The 22155-nt window shown below is 47.4% G+C and overlaps 1 protein-coding gene across 1 annotated transcript in view; it reads right to left on the bottom strand.

The window, feature by feature from the left end:
- Positions 1-2953: 2953 nt before the first annotated feature.
- Positions 2954-22155, bottom strand: part of LOC139376006 (chromodomain-helicase-DNA-binding protein 7-like) — a 107614-nt gene continuing 88412 nt past the window's right edge. The window contains exons 22-38 of the mRNA XM_071118038.1: positions 20473-20672; positions 19757-19919; positions 18915-19004; positions 16496-16599; positions 14729-14858; positions 14391-14509; positions 13760-14108; positions 13265-13473; positions 11997-12986; positions 11461-11618; positions 9344-9577; positions 8620-8787; positions 7871-8101; positions 6515-6724; positions 6087-6230; positions 5837-5941; positions 2954-5639 (exon numbers count right to left, since the gene is read on the bottom strand). Of these exons, the coding sequence (XP_070974139.1) occupies positions 4677-5639; positions 5837-5941; positions 6087-6230; positions 6515-6724; positions 7871-8101; positions 8620-8787; positions 9344-9577; positions 11461-11618; positions 11997-12986; positions 13265-13473; positions 13760-14108; positions 14391-14509; positions 14729-14858; positions 16496-16599; positions 18915-19004; positions 19757-19919; positions 20473-20672 (4567 nt within the window). The 3' untranslated portion in view covers positions 2954-4676. The remainder of the gene's footprint in view (positions 5640-5836; positions 5942-6086; positions 6231-6514; positions 6725-7870; positions 8102-8619; positions 8788-9343; positions 9578-11460; positions 11619-11996; positions 12987-13264; positions 13474-13759; positions 14109-14390; positions 14510-14728; positions 14859-16495; positions 16600-18914; positions 19005-19756; positions 19920-20472; positions 20673-22155) is intronic.

The raw sequence follows: 22155 nt of genomic DNA on the forward strand, positions 1-22155 counted from the left end.
ACTTCATGATTGTGTCCCACTTGTTGTTGATTCTTCACAAAAAAATACAGTTTTATATCTTTATGTTTGAATCCTGAAATGTGGCAAAAGGTCGCAAAGTTCAAGGGGGCCGAATACTTTCGCAAGGCACTGTATGTCATGTAGGTAGAGGTAAAGTGACTATGCACAGATAAACAGAAGCTGTTAAGAAGCCTTTTGGACATCAAGTGGTACCGGAGCGCCAAGTCTAGGTCCAAGAGGCTTCTTAATAGCTTCTACCCCCAAGCCATAAGACTCCTGAACAGCTAATCAAATGGCTACCCAGACTATTTGCAGTGCCCTCCCCCCTTTTACGCTGCTGCTACTCTGTTATTATCTATGCATAGTCACTTTTTCTCTACCTATATGTAAATATTACCTCGACTAACCTTATATTTCTCAACTGCATTGTAGGTTAAGGGCTTGTAAGTAAGCATTTCACTGTATTCGGCACATGTGACAAATACAATTTGATTTGATTTGATTTAGTCCAGGTAGCCATTTGATTAGCTATTTATCAGTCTTGTTTAGCAGTCTTATGGCTTGGGGGTAGAAGCTATTCAGGGTCCTGTTGGTTCCAGACTTGATGCACTGGTATCCGCTTGCCGTGCGGTAGCAGAGAGAACAATCTATTGCTTGGGTGGCTGGAGGGGAATAGGCTTTGTCATGCCCCCTTACGACTGTCTTTGTGCGTTTGGACCATGATAGTTTTTTTGGTGATGTGGACACCAAGGAAGTTGAAGCTCTCAACCTGCTCCACTACAGCCCTGTCAATGAGAATGGGGGCATGCTCGGTCTTCCTTTTCCTGTAGCCCACAATGATCTCCTTTGTCTTGATCACATTGAGGGAAAGGTTGTTATCCTGGCACCACACGGCCAGGTCTCTGACCTCCTCCATATGCTGTCTAATCGTTGTCGGTGATCAGGTCTACCACTGTTGTGTCATCGGCAAACTTGATGGTGTTGGAGTCGTTCCTGGCCATGCAGTCATGAGTGAACAGGGAGTACAGGACTGAGCACACACCCCCGAGGGGCCCCCATGTTGAGGATCAGCGTGGCGGATGTGTTGTTACCTCCCCTTACCGCCTGGGGGCGGCCCGGCTATATTAGCCACGACTTACCATTCTTTGCGTAGCCTCAAATGTCGAACAAAGTTGGAAGTTGTTGCTCCTCCATCTGATATTTTCTTCCTGCATGTTCTGCAAGTTGCAATACGTTTTTTTTTGATACAGCGTTGTCTTTATATCCGAAAATAATCATTTTGGGTATCATCTTTCCAAGGGCTCCATCTGAATTCACCTGCTGACATTCCTCTGCACTCCCATGCGCAACATCTCTCAGCTGGCACAATCTGATTGGCTGCTGTCCTTTTCAAACTGTAAGACGTTACATGAAGAGTTGATGCGCTGCACTTTTTTTAAATAGCATAATTTTTAATATTTGGGCTTGATTTGGTATCATCGGCTATGAAAAGCCAACTGACATTTACTCCTGAGGTGCTGACCTGTTGCACCCTCTCGACAACCACTGTGATTATTATTATTTGATCCTGTTGGTCATCTATGATCATCTCCACCAGGCACAGCCAGAAGAGGACTGGCCACCCCTCATAACCTGGTTCCTCTCTAGGTTTCTTCCTAGGGAGTTTTTCCTAGCCACCGTGCTTCTACACCTGCATTGTTTGCTGTTTGGGGTTTTAGGCTGGGTTTCTGTACAGCACTTTGTGACATCAGCTGATGTAAAAAGGGCTTTATAAATACATTTGAATGATTGATCAAATCAGTCCAAGATAAGTCACGAGTCATTGGTGTTAAAGTCAAAGTTGAGTTGCAAGTCATCATGTTTGTGACTCGAGTTCACACCTCTGGTATATAGGCATGTCATTTTTACTCGTAATTTATTCACTCTGTATTTATGTCACTATTTCCTTTTTTTCATCTTTAACTCTGCATTGTTGGAAAAGGACCCTTAAGTAAGCATATCACTGTTAGTGTACACTTGTTGGCTTCGAAGCATGTGACAAAGACAATTTTACTCGATTTTTAAATTATTTTTCCTTTTCAAGTGTCCCTGTCTAACACGGAAAGCTTCCCAGACACAATGAATGCTGGGAAAGCACAGGAGAACAATGTATTTCACGACCCACTTCATCGAGAGAGCGCGATTATGAGAGACGTCTGTCAGGGGAAAACCAGTCGCCCATCCAGTCTCCTCTCCATTCGCTAGAGTAAACACACACACAGGGTCTACAATTCCCCACCACACGGGCTGCCTCGTCTGCCCCTCCTGTCAGTATGTGTCATATCAGTAGGTCCATTGGGAAAGCTGCCATTTATGACAACTGCCCGAGTTACCAGACCGACAGCCACCAGGCAGCATATGGGGACTCCGATGGCCCAGTTGGTTGGAGCATGGTGTTTGGAGCACAAATCTTAGATTTGATTCCTGCATGGGCCAAATATGTTCAAAGGCCCAGTGCAGTCAAAATTATGTTCTTCCTGCATTTATCATATTGAACAGCTGATGAAACAGAGTTTACCCCACTCAGACCACTCCCAGACAGTCCAAGCAAAATTATTGCTTGCATCTGTTGAAAGACTATCATGAGGCATATGCCCCAGTAAGAACCCAAGTTCATGACCCTTAGGACTCAATGACTGCGGTCAAATTCTCAAATGGCCTCATTACATCCATATTGGCTCCTTCTCATGACTATAAAGATGAGACTAATTAGGGTTGTATGAGATTGCTTTCACCTATAAAGACCTGATCAGGTGAGAGGAGAGCTGACAATCAGCCAACGTCTACATCTCTAGGTAACTGTCCCCTTCTTTCTTAGGGTAGATGGATGGTGTCGCTGTTCTAGTGAATTGCAAAATTACAACATGTGCAGACAATTATTTTGCTATGAAATTAAATGTCTGACATGTGATTCTTAAGTGAATGTAGTTGATTTTATTGAATCGTTAGTGGATATTTGTAATAGACAGAGGCAATGAACACATTTGGCGTAAAGTGGTCCATCTGCACTTAGAAACCCTTTATTTTCAGATTCTGGGGTATTTACTTCATTTTCTGCTGCTTTCTGACAATATCACCACCATGAATCAACCAACGTCATTTAACACTCAAAATAGACATCTACATTTAACATCTAATTCCAAAACAGTCACGACAAGCACTCTGGGTTTGGTTTCCTAGGCGAATATCATGATTCACTTTTATTAAAAGCGTCATAACAGTTCATCATACGATGTTCCAAAAAAATTACAGACACAAAAAAAAACATTTACAACGTATGTCTGTAAACTTCAAGGCTAGTTAGAATTGAGGTAATGCTGTTCAGCTTGGTGGCTAAAAGAAACAAAAAGTCCACTCAAAGATAAAAGGTACCTGATTATTTTACTCTTACACCAGTGCATCATCAGGAATAGTGAGACAAATTGCTTGCAGAACGTTTTAATGTCATCCTTTGTATGCAATTTGGTTTCTCTTTTTCACCAACACTTGTAGTTGTGTTTAAATGGGAGAGCGATGTTTGAAACATTCAAAAGCTGCCTTGGGTTATTGCTGTCTCCCTCCGCGTTGTGGGAGAGAGGACTCTCCTCTGCTCGGCTTTGTTAGTGTCAGACTAAAAACAGGCAGGAGACTCAGGGCCATCGGTCGCTGTGAAACTGGAAAACTGGTTCTATAACCGGTGTGACTTGGAAGAGTCAGACAATATGGGTATTAATAGTAGACAGAAAACAGGTACTGAGAAGGGTAAAGGGAGAGGAACGGTTGGAGGGTGACGGTAGGACCATCAGGTTGGATTGTTAGAGTGTAAGACTACAGGAATAGACAGTCGGGTGTGTGTGGGTGTAGACGTGTGTGTGATCATCAGTGAGAGACTGGGAACAGTCAGTTTGGATTGTTAGAGTGTAAGACTACAGGAATAGACAGTCGGTGTGTGTGGGTGTAGACGTGTGTGTGTGTGTGTGTGTGTGTGTGTGTGATCGTCAGTGAGGGACTGGGAACAGTCAGGTTGGATTGTTAGAGTGTAAGACTACAGGAATAGACAGTCGGGTGTGTGTGGGTGTAGACGTGTGTGTGTGTGTGATCGTCAGTGAGGGACAGGGAACAGTCAGATTATTAGGCCATCTGATTTGTGAGAACTTCATCCTGCTCTTAAAAGCAGAACAGTACAACAGCAAAATCTAAATTACCCATGATCCTATTCATCAGCAGCATATAGACAGACGCTTAATGCCGTTAAATTGTACGCCACTGGAGAGATACGAGATGCTACTTACTGTCACAATATCCACAAAAATATTTAATAATAAATGAACCAGAAAAGCAGCATAGCACTATTGGAACGATTAATTCCTATAATAATATTTGAGGAAATTTCCCATTTCATCTAGAATGCACCGTTCAGTGAACAAAGACCAAAAATAACACCCTTAAAACATCCGCAAAACTCTACTTCAGTTAGCTTTTTTCCTGACTATGCCATTAACAATACATTAAGAGCCTTTTAGCTACATATGCTCTCCCTGATTTAAATGTTTACCTGTGAAAGAAACAAAGACAATGAAAACAAAAAAGAAAAAACAAATTCATATGTTTGGATATCAAGTTGGTGGGGGGGGGGGTCAAAGGCCAGTTAGATTCAGTCACTTCTCTTCCTCTTCAAGGGCATCCTCTCCTTCCTCCAGGTCTTCCGGTGAGTCGGCTTCCCCTGCCAATGCGGAGGTCTCATCTTCTAGCGCAGACGACTCTGCAGTCTTCTCCAGGCTCTCATCTGAGTCACTGTCATCAGCAGTCTCTGGGTCTGCGATAGCGGCAGCAGGGCAGTCCAGGGCAACCTGGCTGGGCTCCTTCTCCTGGCCCTGAGCTCCAGAGGCAACCCCCATGGCTCCAGCCATGGCACTCTGCAGGTCGGTCAGGGCAGTGGGGGGGAAGCCAGGCAGGGTGAGACCTCCCAGGCCAGGGGGCAGGAACATGTAGGGGGAAAAGAGCCCCGGGGCCATGGTGGAGAGCAGGAAGGGATTGAAGGCCAGGGAGTTAGCCGACATGCCGGAGGAGGCCATAGCGGCAGCAGCCACATTCAGAGCCGCAGCCTCCCCAATAGCCTTGCTCGACTCTTCCTCCTCCCCAGTGTCGTCCTTCTCCTCATCCTGCTCTTCTCCACCCTCCCTGACGTCTCTCTTCGATGTCTCGTCCGAATCGTCCTCGTTGTTGGTGCCATTGGAGGCTGCAGCAGGGGAGGCTGCAGCCAGGTTGCTTGCGAACAGGCCTCCCAGGCCAAACATGTTGGGCAGAACGCCCATACCAGCCATGCCAGGCAGCATGAGAGGCAGCATGGCCGAGGTGTGTTTAGCGTCAGCCCCCCCCATGCCGGGGAAGCCCATGAGCTGCAGCTGCAGACTCTGGAGGCTCTGTAGGCCCTGCAAGCTGGTGAGGTCCATGCCTCCAAACAGGCCGTTTATCAGCAGGGGGTTAAGGCCCCCAGAGGATGCAGCCGCTGTTGCCTTGGCGATCTCCGATTTGGGACGTCTCCCCCGACGACGGACGCCCTCCTCACGCACCAAGGGCCCAGTCAGGAGACGGTCGAACATGGCCTCAGGGAGGAAGCCCTAAGGAAGGGAGAGGAGACCACAGTTAGTTTGACGTTACACTCATGGCAGTCAATGATAATTTAGCGATTAGGCATCAATTTCTATTCAAACATCAGAGTTCAAACTGCTTGTTGCAATTCCATCAGATAGTCAAAATATAAAACAAGTGCTGATTGGAATCATTTGATGGCTAAACAGGAGGACAAATGACTCACCGATTGCTTGACAATGTCAGTCCAGTCTGGAGCGACGGCAAAATCTGAGTTCTCCAGGAGCCATCTGGGAAGATCCTTCATGGGAGGGGCCATGGCTCCACCCATCTGGGAAAGAAATGGAACAAAATGGTTCATAAGCTACCAATACCTTCAGTTCTGCTATGAAAAGACAAATTAGGTCTTTGAAACTGTTGCTACACAGCGACCAATGCATTTGTGAAAATGGATTTGTACCGAAATGAGCCCATACCTTTCTTCCATTTCTCCGGTTGACCACGGGAACCCTCTCTTCTCCGGTGAGCGTGTTGATGTCGATCTTGTTGGGGTTCCGGCAGCGATGTCTCTTTTGCTTGGGTTTGGGGAACTGGGAGGAGAGGAGAGTCTCCTCACTCTTCTACAGTGAGGCAGACGGGAGAAGGGACAGGGTTTAGGAACCATGACAGGACTAGATATCAGATTTTTTAATACTTTTTAGTATACTACAAACGTTACAAAATGGAATAGCTAAATGTTATATTTTGTAACCATAGTTGAATCACTGAAAGGGTTGTGGTAAGATTTGATTTAGGAAAGGGAACAGAGTCATATAGAGTCAAAGTCATATTCCACATGAATGGATAGTTCCACTGGATAGGGAAATTTGATAAATATTGTATACAAAAGAAGTCTAGTACATACTGGTGTGTACGCAGTAGGCATGTCCATGGTGTATGTGGGGTGCTGTCTGAGCCAGTCACTCAGGTCTTTGTTAGAGGGGGTACCAGCCTCCCTGTCCTCCATAGCGCTGACAGAGGGGACACGGGCGGAGGTGCTGGGAATGTTGTGGCGGTGGGAACGTGGGGGCATCTGCAACCCCTCCACTGAAGCTTTGGTCCTCTCTGAATCCTCCTGTTGCGGGAAGGCAGGAGAAACTGTTCATTACCATGTAAAATTAAATCAGAGTATTTGTGTGTGATTTATTTTTAATTTTTTTAAAATCAAATATATACTGAAAAAGAATAAATGCAACATAAGCTATTTCAACGATTTTATATAGCTCATAAGGAAATCAGTCAATTTAAATAAATTCATTAGACCCTAATCTATGGACTGGGAATACAGATATGCATCTGTTGGTCACAGATACCTTAAAAACAATTGGCCTCACAATGGGCCTCGTCATGGTATTTCTGCCCATCCCATAACCTCACCTCCACCATGAGGCACTCTGTTCACAACTTTGACATCAGAAAACCGCTCGCCAACACGATGCCATACAAATGGTCTGAGGTTGAGGCCGGTTGGATGTACTGCCAAATTCTAAATCTACGTTGGAGGTGGCTTATGGTTGAGAAATGAACATTCAATTCTCTGGCAACAGCTCTGGTGGACATCTCTGCAGTCAGCATGCCAATTGCACTCAACATTTTGGACATCTGTGGCATTGTGTTGTGTGACAAAACTGCATATTTTAGAGTGGCCTTTTATTGTCCCCGAGCACAAGGTTTACCTGTGTAATGATCATGCTGTTTAATCAGCTTCTTTATATGCCACACATGTCAGGTGGATGGATTATCTTGGCAAAGATTAAATGCTCACTAACAGGGAAGTAAACAAATTTGTGCACCAAATTTGAGAGAAATCAGCTTTTTGTGATTATGGAATATTTATGGGATCTTTTATTTCAGCTCGTGAAACATGGAACCAACACTTCAGTTGCATTTTCCTTCAGTGTAATTTGATGTTTTCATTCCGATCAAATTTATTTGAATGTAGTTTAGCCTAATTGAGAAAGAATAAATGCAACATAAGCTATTTCAAAGATTTTATATAGCTCATAAGGAAATCAGTCAATTTAAATAAATTCATTAGACCCTAATCTATGGACTGGGAATACAGATATGCATCTGTTGGTCACAGATACCGTTTGCCAAAAATATCCAATCTGTATAATGTTCAGGGCATTTTACAAAAATGTTCAAAACTATATCCATCTGTGTATTTTCTTTATAGTTATTCACGTAACATGTATTTCTCTAGTAATGAGTCCTGTACCGTGGCTCCTCTCGTGAACAGCAGCTCCAGCCCCTCCACATTTTTCCTGCGGCCCCGCCTCCTCCTGGTGGGCAGGTCAGCCTCGGCCAATGAGCAGTTGGCCCTGTGTCTGGAGGGTGTGGCCGCCTGCAGAAGCTCCATCTGTGCCTTGAGGGCAGCAGGTGACACCATGCTGCTGGAGTAGCTCACCGGGGACGGCGCTGAAGACTTGTGGTGCTGGTGCAGAATACCCTGGAAAAGATAAACCAGTATGGAAACTTTTAGAGTAAACGAAGACTAAAATACAATACCCGTAACAAAAATGCAAACTAATATAATACTTTACATATTTGATTAATTTATATAAATAGACGTTATGATAAATACATTTTATTTTAATGGGATCCATTTTACTCATACACATTTTATTACATTTTTATTTTACCTTTATTTAACTAGGAAAGTCAGTTAAAAAAAATATATTATTTTCAATGACGGCCTAGGAACAGTGGGTTAACTGCCTGTTCAGGGGCAGAACGACAGATTTGTACCTTGTCAGCTTGGGGGGTTTGAACTTGCAACCTTCCAGTCCAACGCTCTAACCACTAGGCTACCCTGCCGCACATGATCCCATTGAGATTAAAAATATTTAAAAATCAGGGACCTGACCCAAAACTATAATTAAAAGAATTATACAATGCAGTTATAAAAAGTGAAGCATAATTCTCATTTCTGAATGTAGTATTAATTCCTAATTCTAAAGACTGTGCCTTGGTAAGATCCATGGCCTGGCTCTGGGACTCTGCAGCGTGAGACTCTCTGAGCTGGGCCACCATATCCATCAGGTTCCTGCGCTTGGCCGCACGCTCCGCCTCTATCTCCACCTTTTTCCGCCTGCGACGACGCTGCTTCGGCAATGATATGCTTAGAGCATCCTCCTATACAGAGGGAGGGAAGAAGAGAGGGAGGGAGGGAGGGAAGAAGAGAGGGAGGGAGGGAGGGAAGAAGAGAGGGAGGGAGGGAGGGAAGAAGAGAGGGAGGGAGGGAGGGAAGAAGAGAGGGAGGAAGGGAAGAAGAGAGGGAGGAAGGGAAGAAGAGAGGGAGGAAGGGAAGAAGAGAGGGAGGAAGGGAAGAAGAGAGGGAGGAAGGGAAGAAGAGAGGGAGGAAGGGAAGAAGAGAGGGAGGAAGGGAAGAAGAGAGGGAGGAAGGGAAGAAGAGAGGGAGGAAGGGAAGAAGAGAGGGAGGGATGATTAAGATGTGATCACAACAACACTTAAAATCAATGAAAGTAAACTGCAATGATGTAAGGAACAAGTGTTTTTATGATTAATAAAGGAATATCTATTTACAGACTGCATCAATACATTAACTTCAATCAATTTATTTTGAAGGATTAATATCTCGATAAAGTATGCAGTTAGAACAAACTAAACCTACTTTGGGAGGGTAGGGATAGTCTTCAGTTAGCGGTTTCGGGCCTAGCTAGCGACTTACATTAACCTGGGGCGAGAGGGTGAGGTCCTCGCTGCCACTGAAGTTGGTCTGAGCGGCCGCTGCCATCGACAGTTCGGCCAGGCTCCGCCTCGGCATGGGGCTTTCAGACGTCATGGGGCCGGGGTATCCAGGCAACAGGCCCGGGAAGTCGAAGAACTGGCGTCGGTTGGCGGGCCACTTGCCCTTGATGACCGCATCGCAGATGTTGTCCATGCGATTGATCATGACACGGTCCTGGAAGGAGGGGACAGAATTAATTCTAGAGCAGGGGTTTTTATAGAATACCACTAGTACTTTCATGGAGTGATGTCTGACTTGAACAGGGCTTTGCTTGTTTTCCAAAAATGTGTTATATCAATACAGAACTTAAAGGGAACTCATGGCTACCATTTTATGTCTCTGTGTGCAGTTTGACAAAAGTAGGTGGACGCCTGCTTGTCAAAAATCTCATTACAAAATCATGGATATTAATATGGAGTTGGTCTCCCCTTTGCTGTTACAACAGCCTTCACTCTTCTGGGAAGACTTTCCACTATATGTTGGAACATTGCTGAGGGGACTTGCATCCATTCAGCCACAAGAGCATTAGTGAGGTCAGGAACTGATGTTGGGCGATTAGGCCTGGCTCGCAGTCGGCATTCCATTTCATCCCAAAGGTGTTTGATGGGGTTGAGGTCAGTCAAGTTCTTCCACACTGATCGACAAACCATTTCAGTATGGACCTCGCTTTGTGCACGGTGGCACTGTCATGCTGAAATAAGAAAAGACCTACCATAAAGTTGGAATCGTCTAGAATGTCATTGTATGCTGTGGCGTTAAGATTTCCATTCACTGGAACTAAGAGGTCTAGCCCGAACCATGAAAAACAGCCCCAGACCTTTATTTATCCTCCAAACTTTACAGTTGACACTATGCATTGGGGCAGGTATTGTTCTCCTGGCATCTGCCCAACCCAGATTTGTTCGGACTGCCAGATGGTGACGCATTATTCATCACTTCAGAGAACGCGTTTCCACTGGTCCAGGGTCCAATGGAGGCGAGATTTACACCACTCCAGCTGACGCTTGACATTGCGCATGTTGATCTTAGGCTTGTGTGAGGCTGCTCGCCCATGGAAACCCATTTCATGAAGCTCCCGATGAACAGTTAATGTGCTGACGTTGCTTCCAGTGGCAGCTTGGAACGCAGTAGTGAGTGTTGCAACCGAGGACAGATGATTTTTACATGCTAATTGCTTCAGCACTCAGAGGTTCCATTCTGTGAAGTTGTGTGGCCTACCACTTCGCAGCTGAGCCGTTGTTGCTCCTAGACGCTTCCACTTCACAATAACAGCACTTACAGTTGACCGGGGCAGCTCTAGCAGGGCAGACATTTGAGGTGGTGGCATCCTATGATGGTGCCATGTTGAAAGTTGCTGCGCTCTCCAGTAAGGCCATTCTACTGCCAATGTTTCTCTATGGAGATTGCAAGGTATGCTAGCAGTTACGCTAATGCTAGTTAGCAACTTCCTTCAAACTGCAGACAGACATAAAAATGGTACCCACGAGTTCATCTGACTCCGGGGAAGTAGATAACGGGCTTCATGTCAAAATATTGAAGTATCCCTTTAACACTCTGTCCAAGGAGTACTTTATGTACACCAAACATTAGGAGCACCTTCCTAAAATTGAGTTACACACAATTTTTGTCTTGATAATTCACCCTCAATGTCACACACACAATCCATGTCTCAATTGTATCAAGGCTTAAAAATCCTTCTTTAACCTGTCTCCTCCCCTTCATCTACACTGATTGGTGGATTTAACAAGTGACATCAATAAGGGATCATAGCTTTCACCTAAATTCACCTGATCAGTCTGTCACGGAATGAGCAGGTGTTCTTAATGTTTTGTACACTCAATGTATATAGTGTGCGCCTAACGTCCACTGACAGTTCCAACAATGTGTATTTTTCTATATTTGAATACATATGTTGAAAAAAATACATTTGTATATATTGTTGGGGGTCAATGGTCAACATGGACGGGTGTTTTCATTTGTGTATTCATATAATTCACCACTACATTAATACATATGAGAATGTATATCTGACTGAATGTATATCGTTTACTACCAACCTTGGGCCAGAAGGATGAGGTAGTTCTCTCCTGGAGGGCCGGGATGGCAGAGGGCTCTTCCTCGGGGCAGAACCCATCGCGGGTCTCGTCTCTGGCTGTGGTGCTCAGTGAGGCGTTGCTCTCCTCGTCAAAGTTCTTCTGCTCTGAGGTGGCGCCCGCTGAAAATCAACAACAGTGCTTTGTCAATACCAGCCACAGGAGAATCTACAAATGGCTTCATATACAGTACTTCCTTAATAATACAGCAGAATACTACGAGAACCATACAGTAAGTCCTCAATGCAAGCCTAAGCAGCCTAATTATACAAACACACAGCCATGTCCTTTCTAAATGCCATCTAAAGCAGACCAACTACACACTGCCACTAACTGTTGTGGCTGGCTTCAACATAAAGCAGTAGACCCAACTGTTTGTCTAGACTTTTACAGACTCACTGTTGATGGTTTAAAATGCATTCAAACACCAATTGCCCTAAAATGGCATTTTTCCATGTTAAAATACTTTTTTAAGCAATGGAGTTAGGAGTAGGACCTACCTTCAGCTTGAGAGGACTTCTCAGACTTGTCGTCTTCCTCCATCTTCTCCTCATCGGGCCCTTTCTCAGCCACTGGTTTAGGAGACTTGGCAGGGCTTCCTTCTTTCTCATCTCTCTCTTCCTTCTTGGTTCCCTGCTCTTCTGATGCTTTAGGAGACTTGGCAGGGCTTCCTTCTTTCTCATCTCTCTCTTCCTTCTTGGTTCCCTGCTCTTCTGATGCTTTAGGAGACTCTGGTTTCTCCTGGAAGTCCAGCTTTTTGTCCTGGTCCTTGGTCTCCTCAGTGGGAGCTTTGTACTCCTTCTCGGGTTTGGTCTCCTCAGTGGGAGCTTTGTACTCCTTCTCGGGTTTGGCCTCCTTGGAAGTCTCTCCGTCAGCGTCGCCGGTGACCTCCACTTTCTCCTCTCTGTCTTCCTCCTCTCCCTTCTCTTCCTCCTCGTCCTTCACCTTCTTGGGAGACCCGGCCTTCTCTTCCTTCTTCGCCTCCATCTCTTCTTCCTTGCCTTCGTCTGGTTTCTCAGGTTTAGTACATGGAATATCATCACCTTCCTCTTTCATCTCCTTCTCTTCTTCCTCCTCTTGGACAGGTAAGGATTTCTCAGCACCAGCAGTAGCTGTGGCCTGCTCAGTGGAAGAGGAAGAAGCAGTAGAGAGAGCTCCATCGCGGGGCGGCTGAGGCACCCCAGCCGATGCCCCTTTGGTGAACTTCCTGTGGGCCTCCAGGAAGCCCAGCGCAGGGTCGTTGAAGATGTGGTAGTCAGTGCGGCTCACGCCGTGCTTGGAGGCGCCCAGGAGGAGGTCGTGGTCGTGCCGGCGGCAGGCCCACCACTCGGGCAGGTCGGAGCTAGGCTGGCAGAGGCGCAGGCGCTCACCTAGCAGGGGGTTGGGCAGCACCTGCTCGCGAATGCGACGCAGCAGCTCAATGCGGTAGAGGGTGCGTGAGGCGCGCTCCTCCGTGATGGGGTCGATGATCAGGGTAGGGTCTGGGAGCTCTGCCAGACAGAAAAGAGGGAGGGAGGAAGGAGGGTGGGGGTAGATAAGGAGTAAGAGGGTGGGAGAGAAGAAGGAGGGTGGGGTAGATAGGAGTAAGGAGGGTGGGAGGGGGGTAGAGGGTGGGAAGGGGGGTGGGGAGAGGGAGAGAAAGATGGGGATAAAGGAAGAGTTATGTATTTTCAGGGAAACGTCCTTTGCTTTAGCGCAAGCAAATTTAACTATGAGTGAGGGTTGTTGTGGTCGGAGACAACAGAACTAGATCATTGAGGGCCCTTACCTGTGTTGGCCTTGACCTGCATGCGACACACCCGCTTGCACATGGCCACGAAGGAGAAGTAGTATTTCTCCAGGCTCTCGTCACTCTTCTTGTCCAGCCGGGCGAAGGCCCTGAACTGGGTCCAGTCAAAGAGCTGGCGGTCCGTGTCATAGATCACACCAAACGTGGACACAACCCGGTAGAAGTCTGATTCCTCACGCCTGGTCCACCTCAGGGAACAAGACAAGGAAAGGGTTAATCCAACAACCAATGGGACGAAAAGCAATGCATGAATAGTGTATTGATAAGGAGACTGGAGCATTGTGGGTACTGTAGTACAGTTAGAAGTAGGTCTTCTCAAACGATCATACAGGAACAGTTGATATTAGAGAGCTTCTTGTAGTTCTAATGCCTTCTATACAGCAGGCTAACAAATTCTACTGTTTATTATACACAAGTCATCATAAACTGTTCATATGGTTTTCTTGTACAGCATCAGTCATCAGAGATCTATACCTCTGACGCCTCTCTTTGAAGGCAGCCCCTCCTTCCGCCGGGAGCACCGTCGCCTCAGGTATAAAAGCTCCGCCCGTGGCCATATAAGGACTTCCCTCTGCCATGAAGGCTCCGTCCTCCTGCACGTAGGCCCCTCCTCCGTCTGTGACCATGGAGAAGAGATGTTCTCGGGGCCGGCGGCGGCGGCGTCCGTCGGGCCGGGCCATGGCTTCCTGGCGAAGCTGCTCCCTATTGTGCGTGCGCTGGTAGGCCGTGATGAGGCGGCGGAGTCTAGCAGTGAGGGCCGAGGCCGCCGGCCAGTACAGACGACCCGCCCCTCTGCTGCCTGCTACATTCTCACCTGGTTTAGCTGGGAGGAGGAGGAATATTACAACTACTAAATGAGTCTGCATACTGTTGAGATGATTCTGAAGAGCAACTTTGGTTTCTTTGGATGCGCACATTGGTGGTTTGATACAAAATAGAAATGTTTAAAATAAATCACTTAAATGATGGACTGATGAAGGGTAAATTATCCTCTGATTTACAACAGATTGCTAGCAAATGTCATTTTCAACCTTTTTATTCCACTTATCCCAAATGGTGTTTTGTAATATATGACAAAGCTAGACAAGCCCAGTCATTCACTTACATTCACCACTCTCAATGTCCACAGCCTCGTCTTTGTCATCCAGGGGTGAGTTCGCAAAGTCCTCCATCTCATCTTTAAAGGTCATGCGGAGAGGCTTGTACTCGGGGTCTTCATCCTCTCTGTACACACAAAACAACGGGGATGGAAAGAAAGAGAAACAGAATGAAACAAAGGAGCAGGGAAAAGAGGGGAACACGGGAAAGAACATGGGGAGATGGGAGGTTGGAATGAAAAGGAAAAAAAGGCGGTGAGAGAAAAGATGAACAAATGGAGAGAGACAGGAGGTGGAAAAGAGGAGGGAAAATGTGGTGGTGGTGAATATTGGCTGAGTGTCTTACCCCTCCGGACCATCTGCCATCATGTCCGCCCCCCTCTGCTCTGCAGCGATGGCCTTGGCGTCGGGCATGCCCACCCGCTCCAAGAAACACAGCGCAGGGTCGGCACGCATCGAGTTATACTTCTCATAGCCTGGATAGACAGACAGGAAGACAGACAGGAAGACAGACAGGAAGACAGACAGGAAGACAGACAGGAAGACAGACAGGAAGACAGACAGGAAGACAGACAGGAAGACAGACAGGAAGACAGACAGGAAGACAGACAGGAAGACAGACAGGAAGACAGACAGGAAGACAGACAGGAAGACAGACAGGAACACAGACAGGAACACAGACAGGAAGAGAATGAGAGAAAATGGGTAAGACAGTGATTGAATTACTGAGTTCTACTTTTCACATCGGGGGAGGAGGAGAGAGGAAGTGGGTGAGAGATTATTGAATTATTATGACTGGGAACCTACCTAACAAGGCCTAGAACTAAGTCCAGTTTGAATGACAATTCACATTGAAACTATATAGGCTACACACACCTAGCCGTCAGTCACGAAAGACACCGTAGCATCAATCATGAAAGATAACGAAATACCACGCCAGAAGGATCCACTTGCATACAGAGATAAAACTAAAATTATGAAGTTCAATCAGAATAAAACAACTGCCATCCGTATGAAATGCAGCTGAAGAGGAGAGAAAAACAGAAAGCATGACCCCAGGGTCCAGATGCAGACAGAGGGCAGCGCCTGTTGGAGTGTGTGTCTGACTGGTTGTGTCAGTGGGTGTGTGGACAAGAAAATCTGTGTCTAAGTGTGTGTGCGCATTTGCCCAAGTGTGCCAGCGAACGAGAGAGATGCCCGTTGAAGTCGCCCAAGCAGAACAGATAAGAGCCTGCAGATCCGACTAAGCACGGCGGGTGGGAGGAGGGAGGGAGAGAGGCACAGGCTGGACAACCGTGACAGTGAGCAGACCAGACCATCAGCCCCCCCCCCCCCCCCCCCCCCCCCCCCCCCAAAGCCCCGCAGAACATCACATTTCAATTAGGATTTATGCGGTGACACATTGTTCCTAACCGCCGCTGCACCCCGAGCCAAGCGCTAATCATGAGGGGCTTTTATAGGCCATCACTCTTCCCTCTTGCAGTCCTGGAGAGTGTGCGTGAGTGTTGTGTGAGACAGTGTGTGTGTTTGTACGTTGTGTGCGTGTAGGGTGTGTGAGGCAGAGAGCAGCATCCTCCCCAGGCCTCCCAAGTGAATGAGGATTATGATTAACTATAGGCTAGCTCTATTGTATCCATGTGTGTTTGAGACAGCGCCCGTGTGTGTGTGTGTGTGTGTGTGTGTGTGTGTGTGTGTGTGTGTATGCTTGTCAGGGCTGAGGCACAGGGTGGCAATTACAGAGAATAATGACAATTATCCCAAATTAATATTAATCACCATCAATATAATTACCACTATTAAATCATTACAATTCTAGCTTGTAATCTTGTTTGGCACTGTAATACAATTCAAATGGTCCAATGTAAACCAGCTAACTCATAGCTAGAAGAGATCAAACAGACGTGCGTCAACCAACTGTGGTGGACAGAACACTGTCTAACCATGAAGTACAACACGTCCACACACCGACAGCCTCTTCTCGGGCGGCTGGACATGGCCACCAATCAATCTCCTGACATCTCACTGAGCCAGCTGTGCTCCGCGGTCGCTATGGGAACACCAATCAAGCTGAAAAAGCGTAGGGGTGTGCGTGAAGCGGAGGGGTTGGGCTTACCGTGTTTGAAGACACCGATGAGCAGCGATTTGTCTGCCTCGCTGTCCCACCAATCGGCGGGCACCTCGGCGTGGAAAGGCTGAGGGATCCAGATATCCATTTCACTGTGGGCTCAAACCAAGGAGAGAGAGAGAGAGAGAGAAAAAGACAGACCGAGAGACAGGCGGAGAGGAAAACGGATTAAAATGGTCTAAAATCAACACGCAATCATTTAATCTGATGTGTGTCTGTAATGGGCCCCATCTCCAGGGGTCTGGAGGAAATATGGTCATTAGCAAACTCTGGAACATCTCGACAGAGGCCAAATGGTACCCTATTCACAACATTGCGCCTTGACCAGAGCCAAAAGTAGTGCACTATATATGGAAAAGAGTGCCATTTGGGAAGCAGGCCATCTGGAAAGAGACATAGGCAGAAGAGGCTGTCCCCACCACCATCCCGACCACCGTCCCCACCACCAGACCACCACCGTCCTCACCACCAGACCACCACCGTCCCCACCACCAGACCACCGTCCCCACCACCAGACCACCGTCCCCACCACCAGAGCACCGTCCCCACCACCAGAGCACCGTCCCCACCACCAGACCACCACCAGACCACCACCAGACCACCGTCCCCACCACCAGACCACCGTCCCCACCACCACTACCAGACAACTGTCCCCACCACCACTACCAGACAACTGTCCCCACCACCACTACCAGACAACTGTCCCCACCACCACTACCAGACAACTGTCCCCACCACCACTACCAGACAACTGTCCCCACCACCACTACCAGACAACTGTCCCCACCACCACTACCAGACAACTGTCCCCACCACCACTACCAGACAACTGTCCCCACCACTACCAGAATTCTGTCCTGATGCCCGCAATACAGACATGCTGGCTGGCACATTCACACACCATCAAGTAGCACATTTATAGGTGTACCCAGACACACACTCTTCGTCACTAACTAGCTGGCACATACACACATGACCAAAGGTATGTGGACACCTGCTCGTTGAACATCTCATTCCAAAATCATGAGTATTAATATGGAGTTGGTTCCCCCCCTTTGCTGCTATAACTGCCTTCTCTCTCCTGTGAAGGCTTTCCACTAGTTGGAATATTTATGCAGGGACTTACATCCATTCAGCCACAAGCATTAGTGAGGTTGGGCACTGATGTTGGGCGATCAGGCCTGGCTCGCAGTCAGCGTTGCAATTCATCCCAAAGATGCTTGATGGGGTTGAGGTCAGGGCTCTGTGCCGGCCAGTCAAGTTCTTCCACATCGATCTCGACAAACCATTTCTGTATGTACCTCGCTTTGTGCACCGAGGCATTGTACTGCTGAAGCAGGAAAGGGCTTTCCCTAAACTGATGCCACAAAGTTGGAAGCACAGAATCGTCTAGAATGTAATTGTATGCTGTAGAATTAAGATTTCCCTTCACTGGAACTAAGGGACCCAAACCATGAAAAACAGCTCCAGGCCATTATTCCTGCTCCAACAAACTTTAAAGTTGGCACTATGCATTCAGGTAGGTAGCGTTCTCCTGGCATCCACCAACCCCAGATTCATCTGTCAGACTGCCAGATGGTGAATCCAGATGGTGAATCACTCCAGAGAATGTGTTTCTACTGCTCCAGAGTCCAACGGCGACGCGATTTACAGCACTCCAGCCGACACTTGGCATTGTGCGTGATCTAAGGCTTGTGTGTGTTTGCTCAGCCATGGAAAACCATTTCTTGAAACTCCCGACGAACAGTTCTTGTGCTGACGTTGCTTCCAGAGGCAGTTTGGAACTCGGTAGTGAGTGTTGCAACTGAGGAAAGTATATTTTCGCGCGCTGTGCGCTTCAGCCCTCGGCGGTCCCGTTCTGTGAGCTTCTGCGGCCTACCAACTTCACGTCTGAGCTGTTGTTGCTCCTAGACGTTTCAACTACACAATAACAGCTCTAGCAGGCCAGAAATTTGACAAACTGACTTATTGAAAAGGTGGCATCCTATGACAGTGCCACGTTGAAAGTCACTGAGCTCTTCAGTAAGGCCATTCTAATGCCAATGTTTTTTTGTCTATGGAGATTTCATGGCTGTGTGCTTCATTTTATACACGTGTCAGCAATGGGTGTGGCTGAAACAACCAAATCCACCACTAATTTGAAGGGGTGTCCACATACTTTTGTATATATACTGTATATGCGCGATTACACACTAACTGGCGCACATATGCATGCACACACAATAACAGCATTTTATTCAGCGACGAGCCTCAGATGCCATCAATACGGAGCACACGTTTCTGCATTATACATGCATGCACATCTGGGTGAGGGGCGGAACTCGGGGATGGAAGAGGGGGAAGATCAAGCAGGCAGGGGCTTGGGTGTGTTGGAGAGATGAAGAGATGGAGGAGCATGGATGCCAACCTTGAGTCTGTTCCCTCTAGGATCCTGTCGGCGTGGTCACCGATGACTTCCTGTCGCAGATAGTAGAGCATACGGACCCTCAGGAGAACTCTGTGGGAGGGAGAGAGAGGGGAAGAGAGAGAAGGGAAAGAGAGAGAGGGGAAAGAGAGAGAGGGGAAAGAGAGGAAAGGGGGGGGATATATATAGAGAGATTGGAGGGAGAAAGAAAATGATACGGAGAGAGGGGGAGGGTAAAAAAAAGAAAGTGAGTTTTTAAACTCTGGTCCGTGCACGTGTGCCAGCAGCAGTAGCTGGGTAGAGCGACAGTAGTGGCTCTTTGGCACGAACCCCTGCCCATCCATCATGCTGCCAGGCCTGATTAGCCACGCTGCGCTCCAGCCCCCGCGCCTGACAGATGGCACCACATAATCACCCCTGTGTGTGCCGCCTTTCACCCACATCCAACAGGTCTGCCTGGCACCTGGCCTGGCGCCAGCCTCGGCCCCAAAAACCTGGCCGTCGCAAAATCTCCCCAACAACAGCAGAGTAGAAAGAAGAAGAGCTGAGAGGAGAATAGTTGTGGCCAAGGAAGGAGGAGGAGTAAATAGAACACTGCCTAGAACTAAACAAAAGACTGAAGTGAAAAGTGTGTTGGTGTTTGTCACTAGCAGCTCATGGGAAATAGGATTCCTGGGGACTGTGTTCTAAATGAAACCTCCATGTGTGGAAACTGGGTGTTTTGTGTTTGGTTTGAGGTTCGAGGTCAAAGGGCTGACAAAAGGCTCACTTCTTCTTGTGGCATTTGAACAACAGTATTGGGGTTAGAGGTCAGGATTTGGGGTTAAAGGTCAGTTGTGACTTACTTGTTACAGTGGTGTTTGAGGTGTCTCTTGTAGCTGTCCTCCTGCAGTAGCAGGTCAGGGTTACAACTGGCCAGCCACTCTGCCCTGGGGAGCTGGGGAGGGGCAGGTGGGGCTGGTTTCCCCTTCTTCCCCTTACGACCTCGCGGTACTGGAGTAGACAGACCTACAATTAGAGGGGGGAGTATTACAATGGGCAGACTCACAGGTTCAAAATGTCAAATTCAGATGACATCTCTTTAAACAAGAGACCTGGGTTGGACAAGTCTATTATCAGCAAAGACTTGATTATTTATTTAAACAATTTGAAATGGCTATTTGCAAACTATAATTAAAAACAATAGCAACTAATTGGGCCAATTGGATGTTTTTTTTTAACCAATCAGACTCCAGCGTTGGCTTCTGAGTGAAACCAATGAGGATTAAGGTCAAACAAGACAAGGAAGTTCAGAATCTGAACCAGACCGCCACAATGTTAGAGTAAGGTCAGGTCAAGAGTCGTGGGGAGGTGGGCTTGAGTGAGGGAGGGACTTAAGTGGTGGGACTGTGAAAAATCCTATGGAATTAAATGGATGTTTATTCACTCTACTCCTACAAGTGGTTATTGGGAAGGCCTTGCGGAGCAGTTCATCAGGGTGTTACTGAGTGGAAAGTGTGTGTTTGTTATGTTGTAGCTAAGCTATAGTTGTGCTGCGTTAGGAGTGTGTAGGGATACATACCGGAGTGGTTGGTGAGTGTGCGGCTCTGTCCGTCCTCAGAGGGCGTGATGAGGTCCCAGATGAAGCGCTTGATGTTCTCGTCGCCACGGTAGTGCAGCAGGCAGTAGGCCAGCAGGGCGCGGCAGATGGTCTCCACGTCTTGTTCCTGCAGGGGCCGCTTGAAACGCCCGCGGGACAGGATGTCTCCCCAGCGACCCCACCTAGCAGGGAGGAGAGAGAGAGGGAGGGGAATTTAGTCTGGAGTATTATCATTTATCCTGATGATTGACATTTACAGTCTCGGGCTGGGAGGTTTCATATTGTTACATCCCTCCCTATCCACTACAGTAAATGAAGAGAGGAGGGGGTCGGTGTGGATGGGGCTGTGTTATGTCTGGCTCTCTGAACTTCAACCACGGTCCAATGTCACACCGTGATATGATTCCGTGACACAATTCGTTCATGACTGCACATTCAACTGACATCCCATCTCCCTACCGCGGGTGACCCAGAGTAGAACACCAACAAGAGACAACCGACCGAAGACTCGTCTCTCCCTAAATGCTTTTACACAACGGTGAGATAACCCTAGTTGGCATGCAACCCACCAACACCTAAATTCTAGTACAATCAATTTGACTCTGTGTTTGTGGGTCGACGGAGACTAGGTCTGGGTTAGGGAAGGAGATAGAGAGAGGGAGTCAATGGCAGCAGCGTCAGTTGAGGGGAAGAGTCCTCAGACGTGATGGCTCTATAATTTGCCCTATAGCCCAGTGGTCTAGACAGTAGTCGAGTCGGTCGGATTGTGAAAAACAACCCCACTGCTGGTCAGACGTGGTTGGTGCGTGCAGCCAGCCGTGATCTGTCACTATAGAAGGCAGTCGGGCAGGGCGACTAATAGTGTGGGTGTGTGTGATTGGTTCACTGTGCGGGTGTGTGTGATTGGTTCACTACTAGGATGTTGGGTCATATTAGGAGTGCATGCAAGATGGATCTGGGCTTGTGTGTGTGCAAGTATGCAGGCATGTTTAATGGTCCCCATGCGTGTCGGAGCCTCAGATTGCTGTGTAAGTTAAATGACCCTACATGTGAGTGGACAAGCATTAGCACTCTGTGACCATTATTTCCCCCCAGACCACCGCAGCATGTGTTCAGCCACTGAGGTAAGCACACATCCCTAGACCTCATCATACTTCAAGGACCTGGTAGACAATAAACCAGACAGGATATGAGATCTCTCAGGTGGACTCCCTGAGCGAGAAGATGTAGATTTGGTAATATCCCTCTGGTAGGCTTGTGGCAGTGTCTGACATATTTCTTACATCCCCCCTGCAGTCTCAGGAGTCTAGAGGTAGACATTGGAATGGGCACGTCTCCATACCAAATTTACCACTATGGCAAAACCAAGTCGATCGCCTAGTCTGTCAAGACTGCAAAGTGGATAGTTAACCAAATCATTAAACATCTACTAAATTTGCTCAGGTCTACGAGGGGTATGTAGTAGGTGTGCCGACCTGCACATACTCTTAATCGTATCCATAAATTGACAGTCGGATTGGATGATACTAGTGATTGGAAAAAACTGTTTTCATATGCCTAAGTTGGTCAGAAGGTGCATCAGCGGTTCATATTTTCCCTACCCTCTCCCCGCTAGTTAGATGTTATGCACATTGATAGCTTGCTAGATGTTACGCACATTGATAG

This window comes from Oncorhynchus clarkii, chromosome 20, assembly GCF_045791955.1.
Source record: "Oncorhynchus clarkii lewisi isolate Uvic-CL-2024 chromosome 20, UVic_Ocla_1.0, whole genome shotgun sequence".
NCBI classification, from domain to species: domain Eukaryota; kingdom Metazoa; phylum Chordata; class Actinopteri; order Salmoniformes; family Salmonidae; genus Oncorhynchus; species Oncorhynchus clarkii.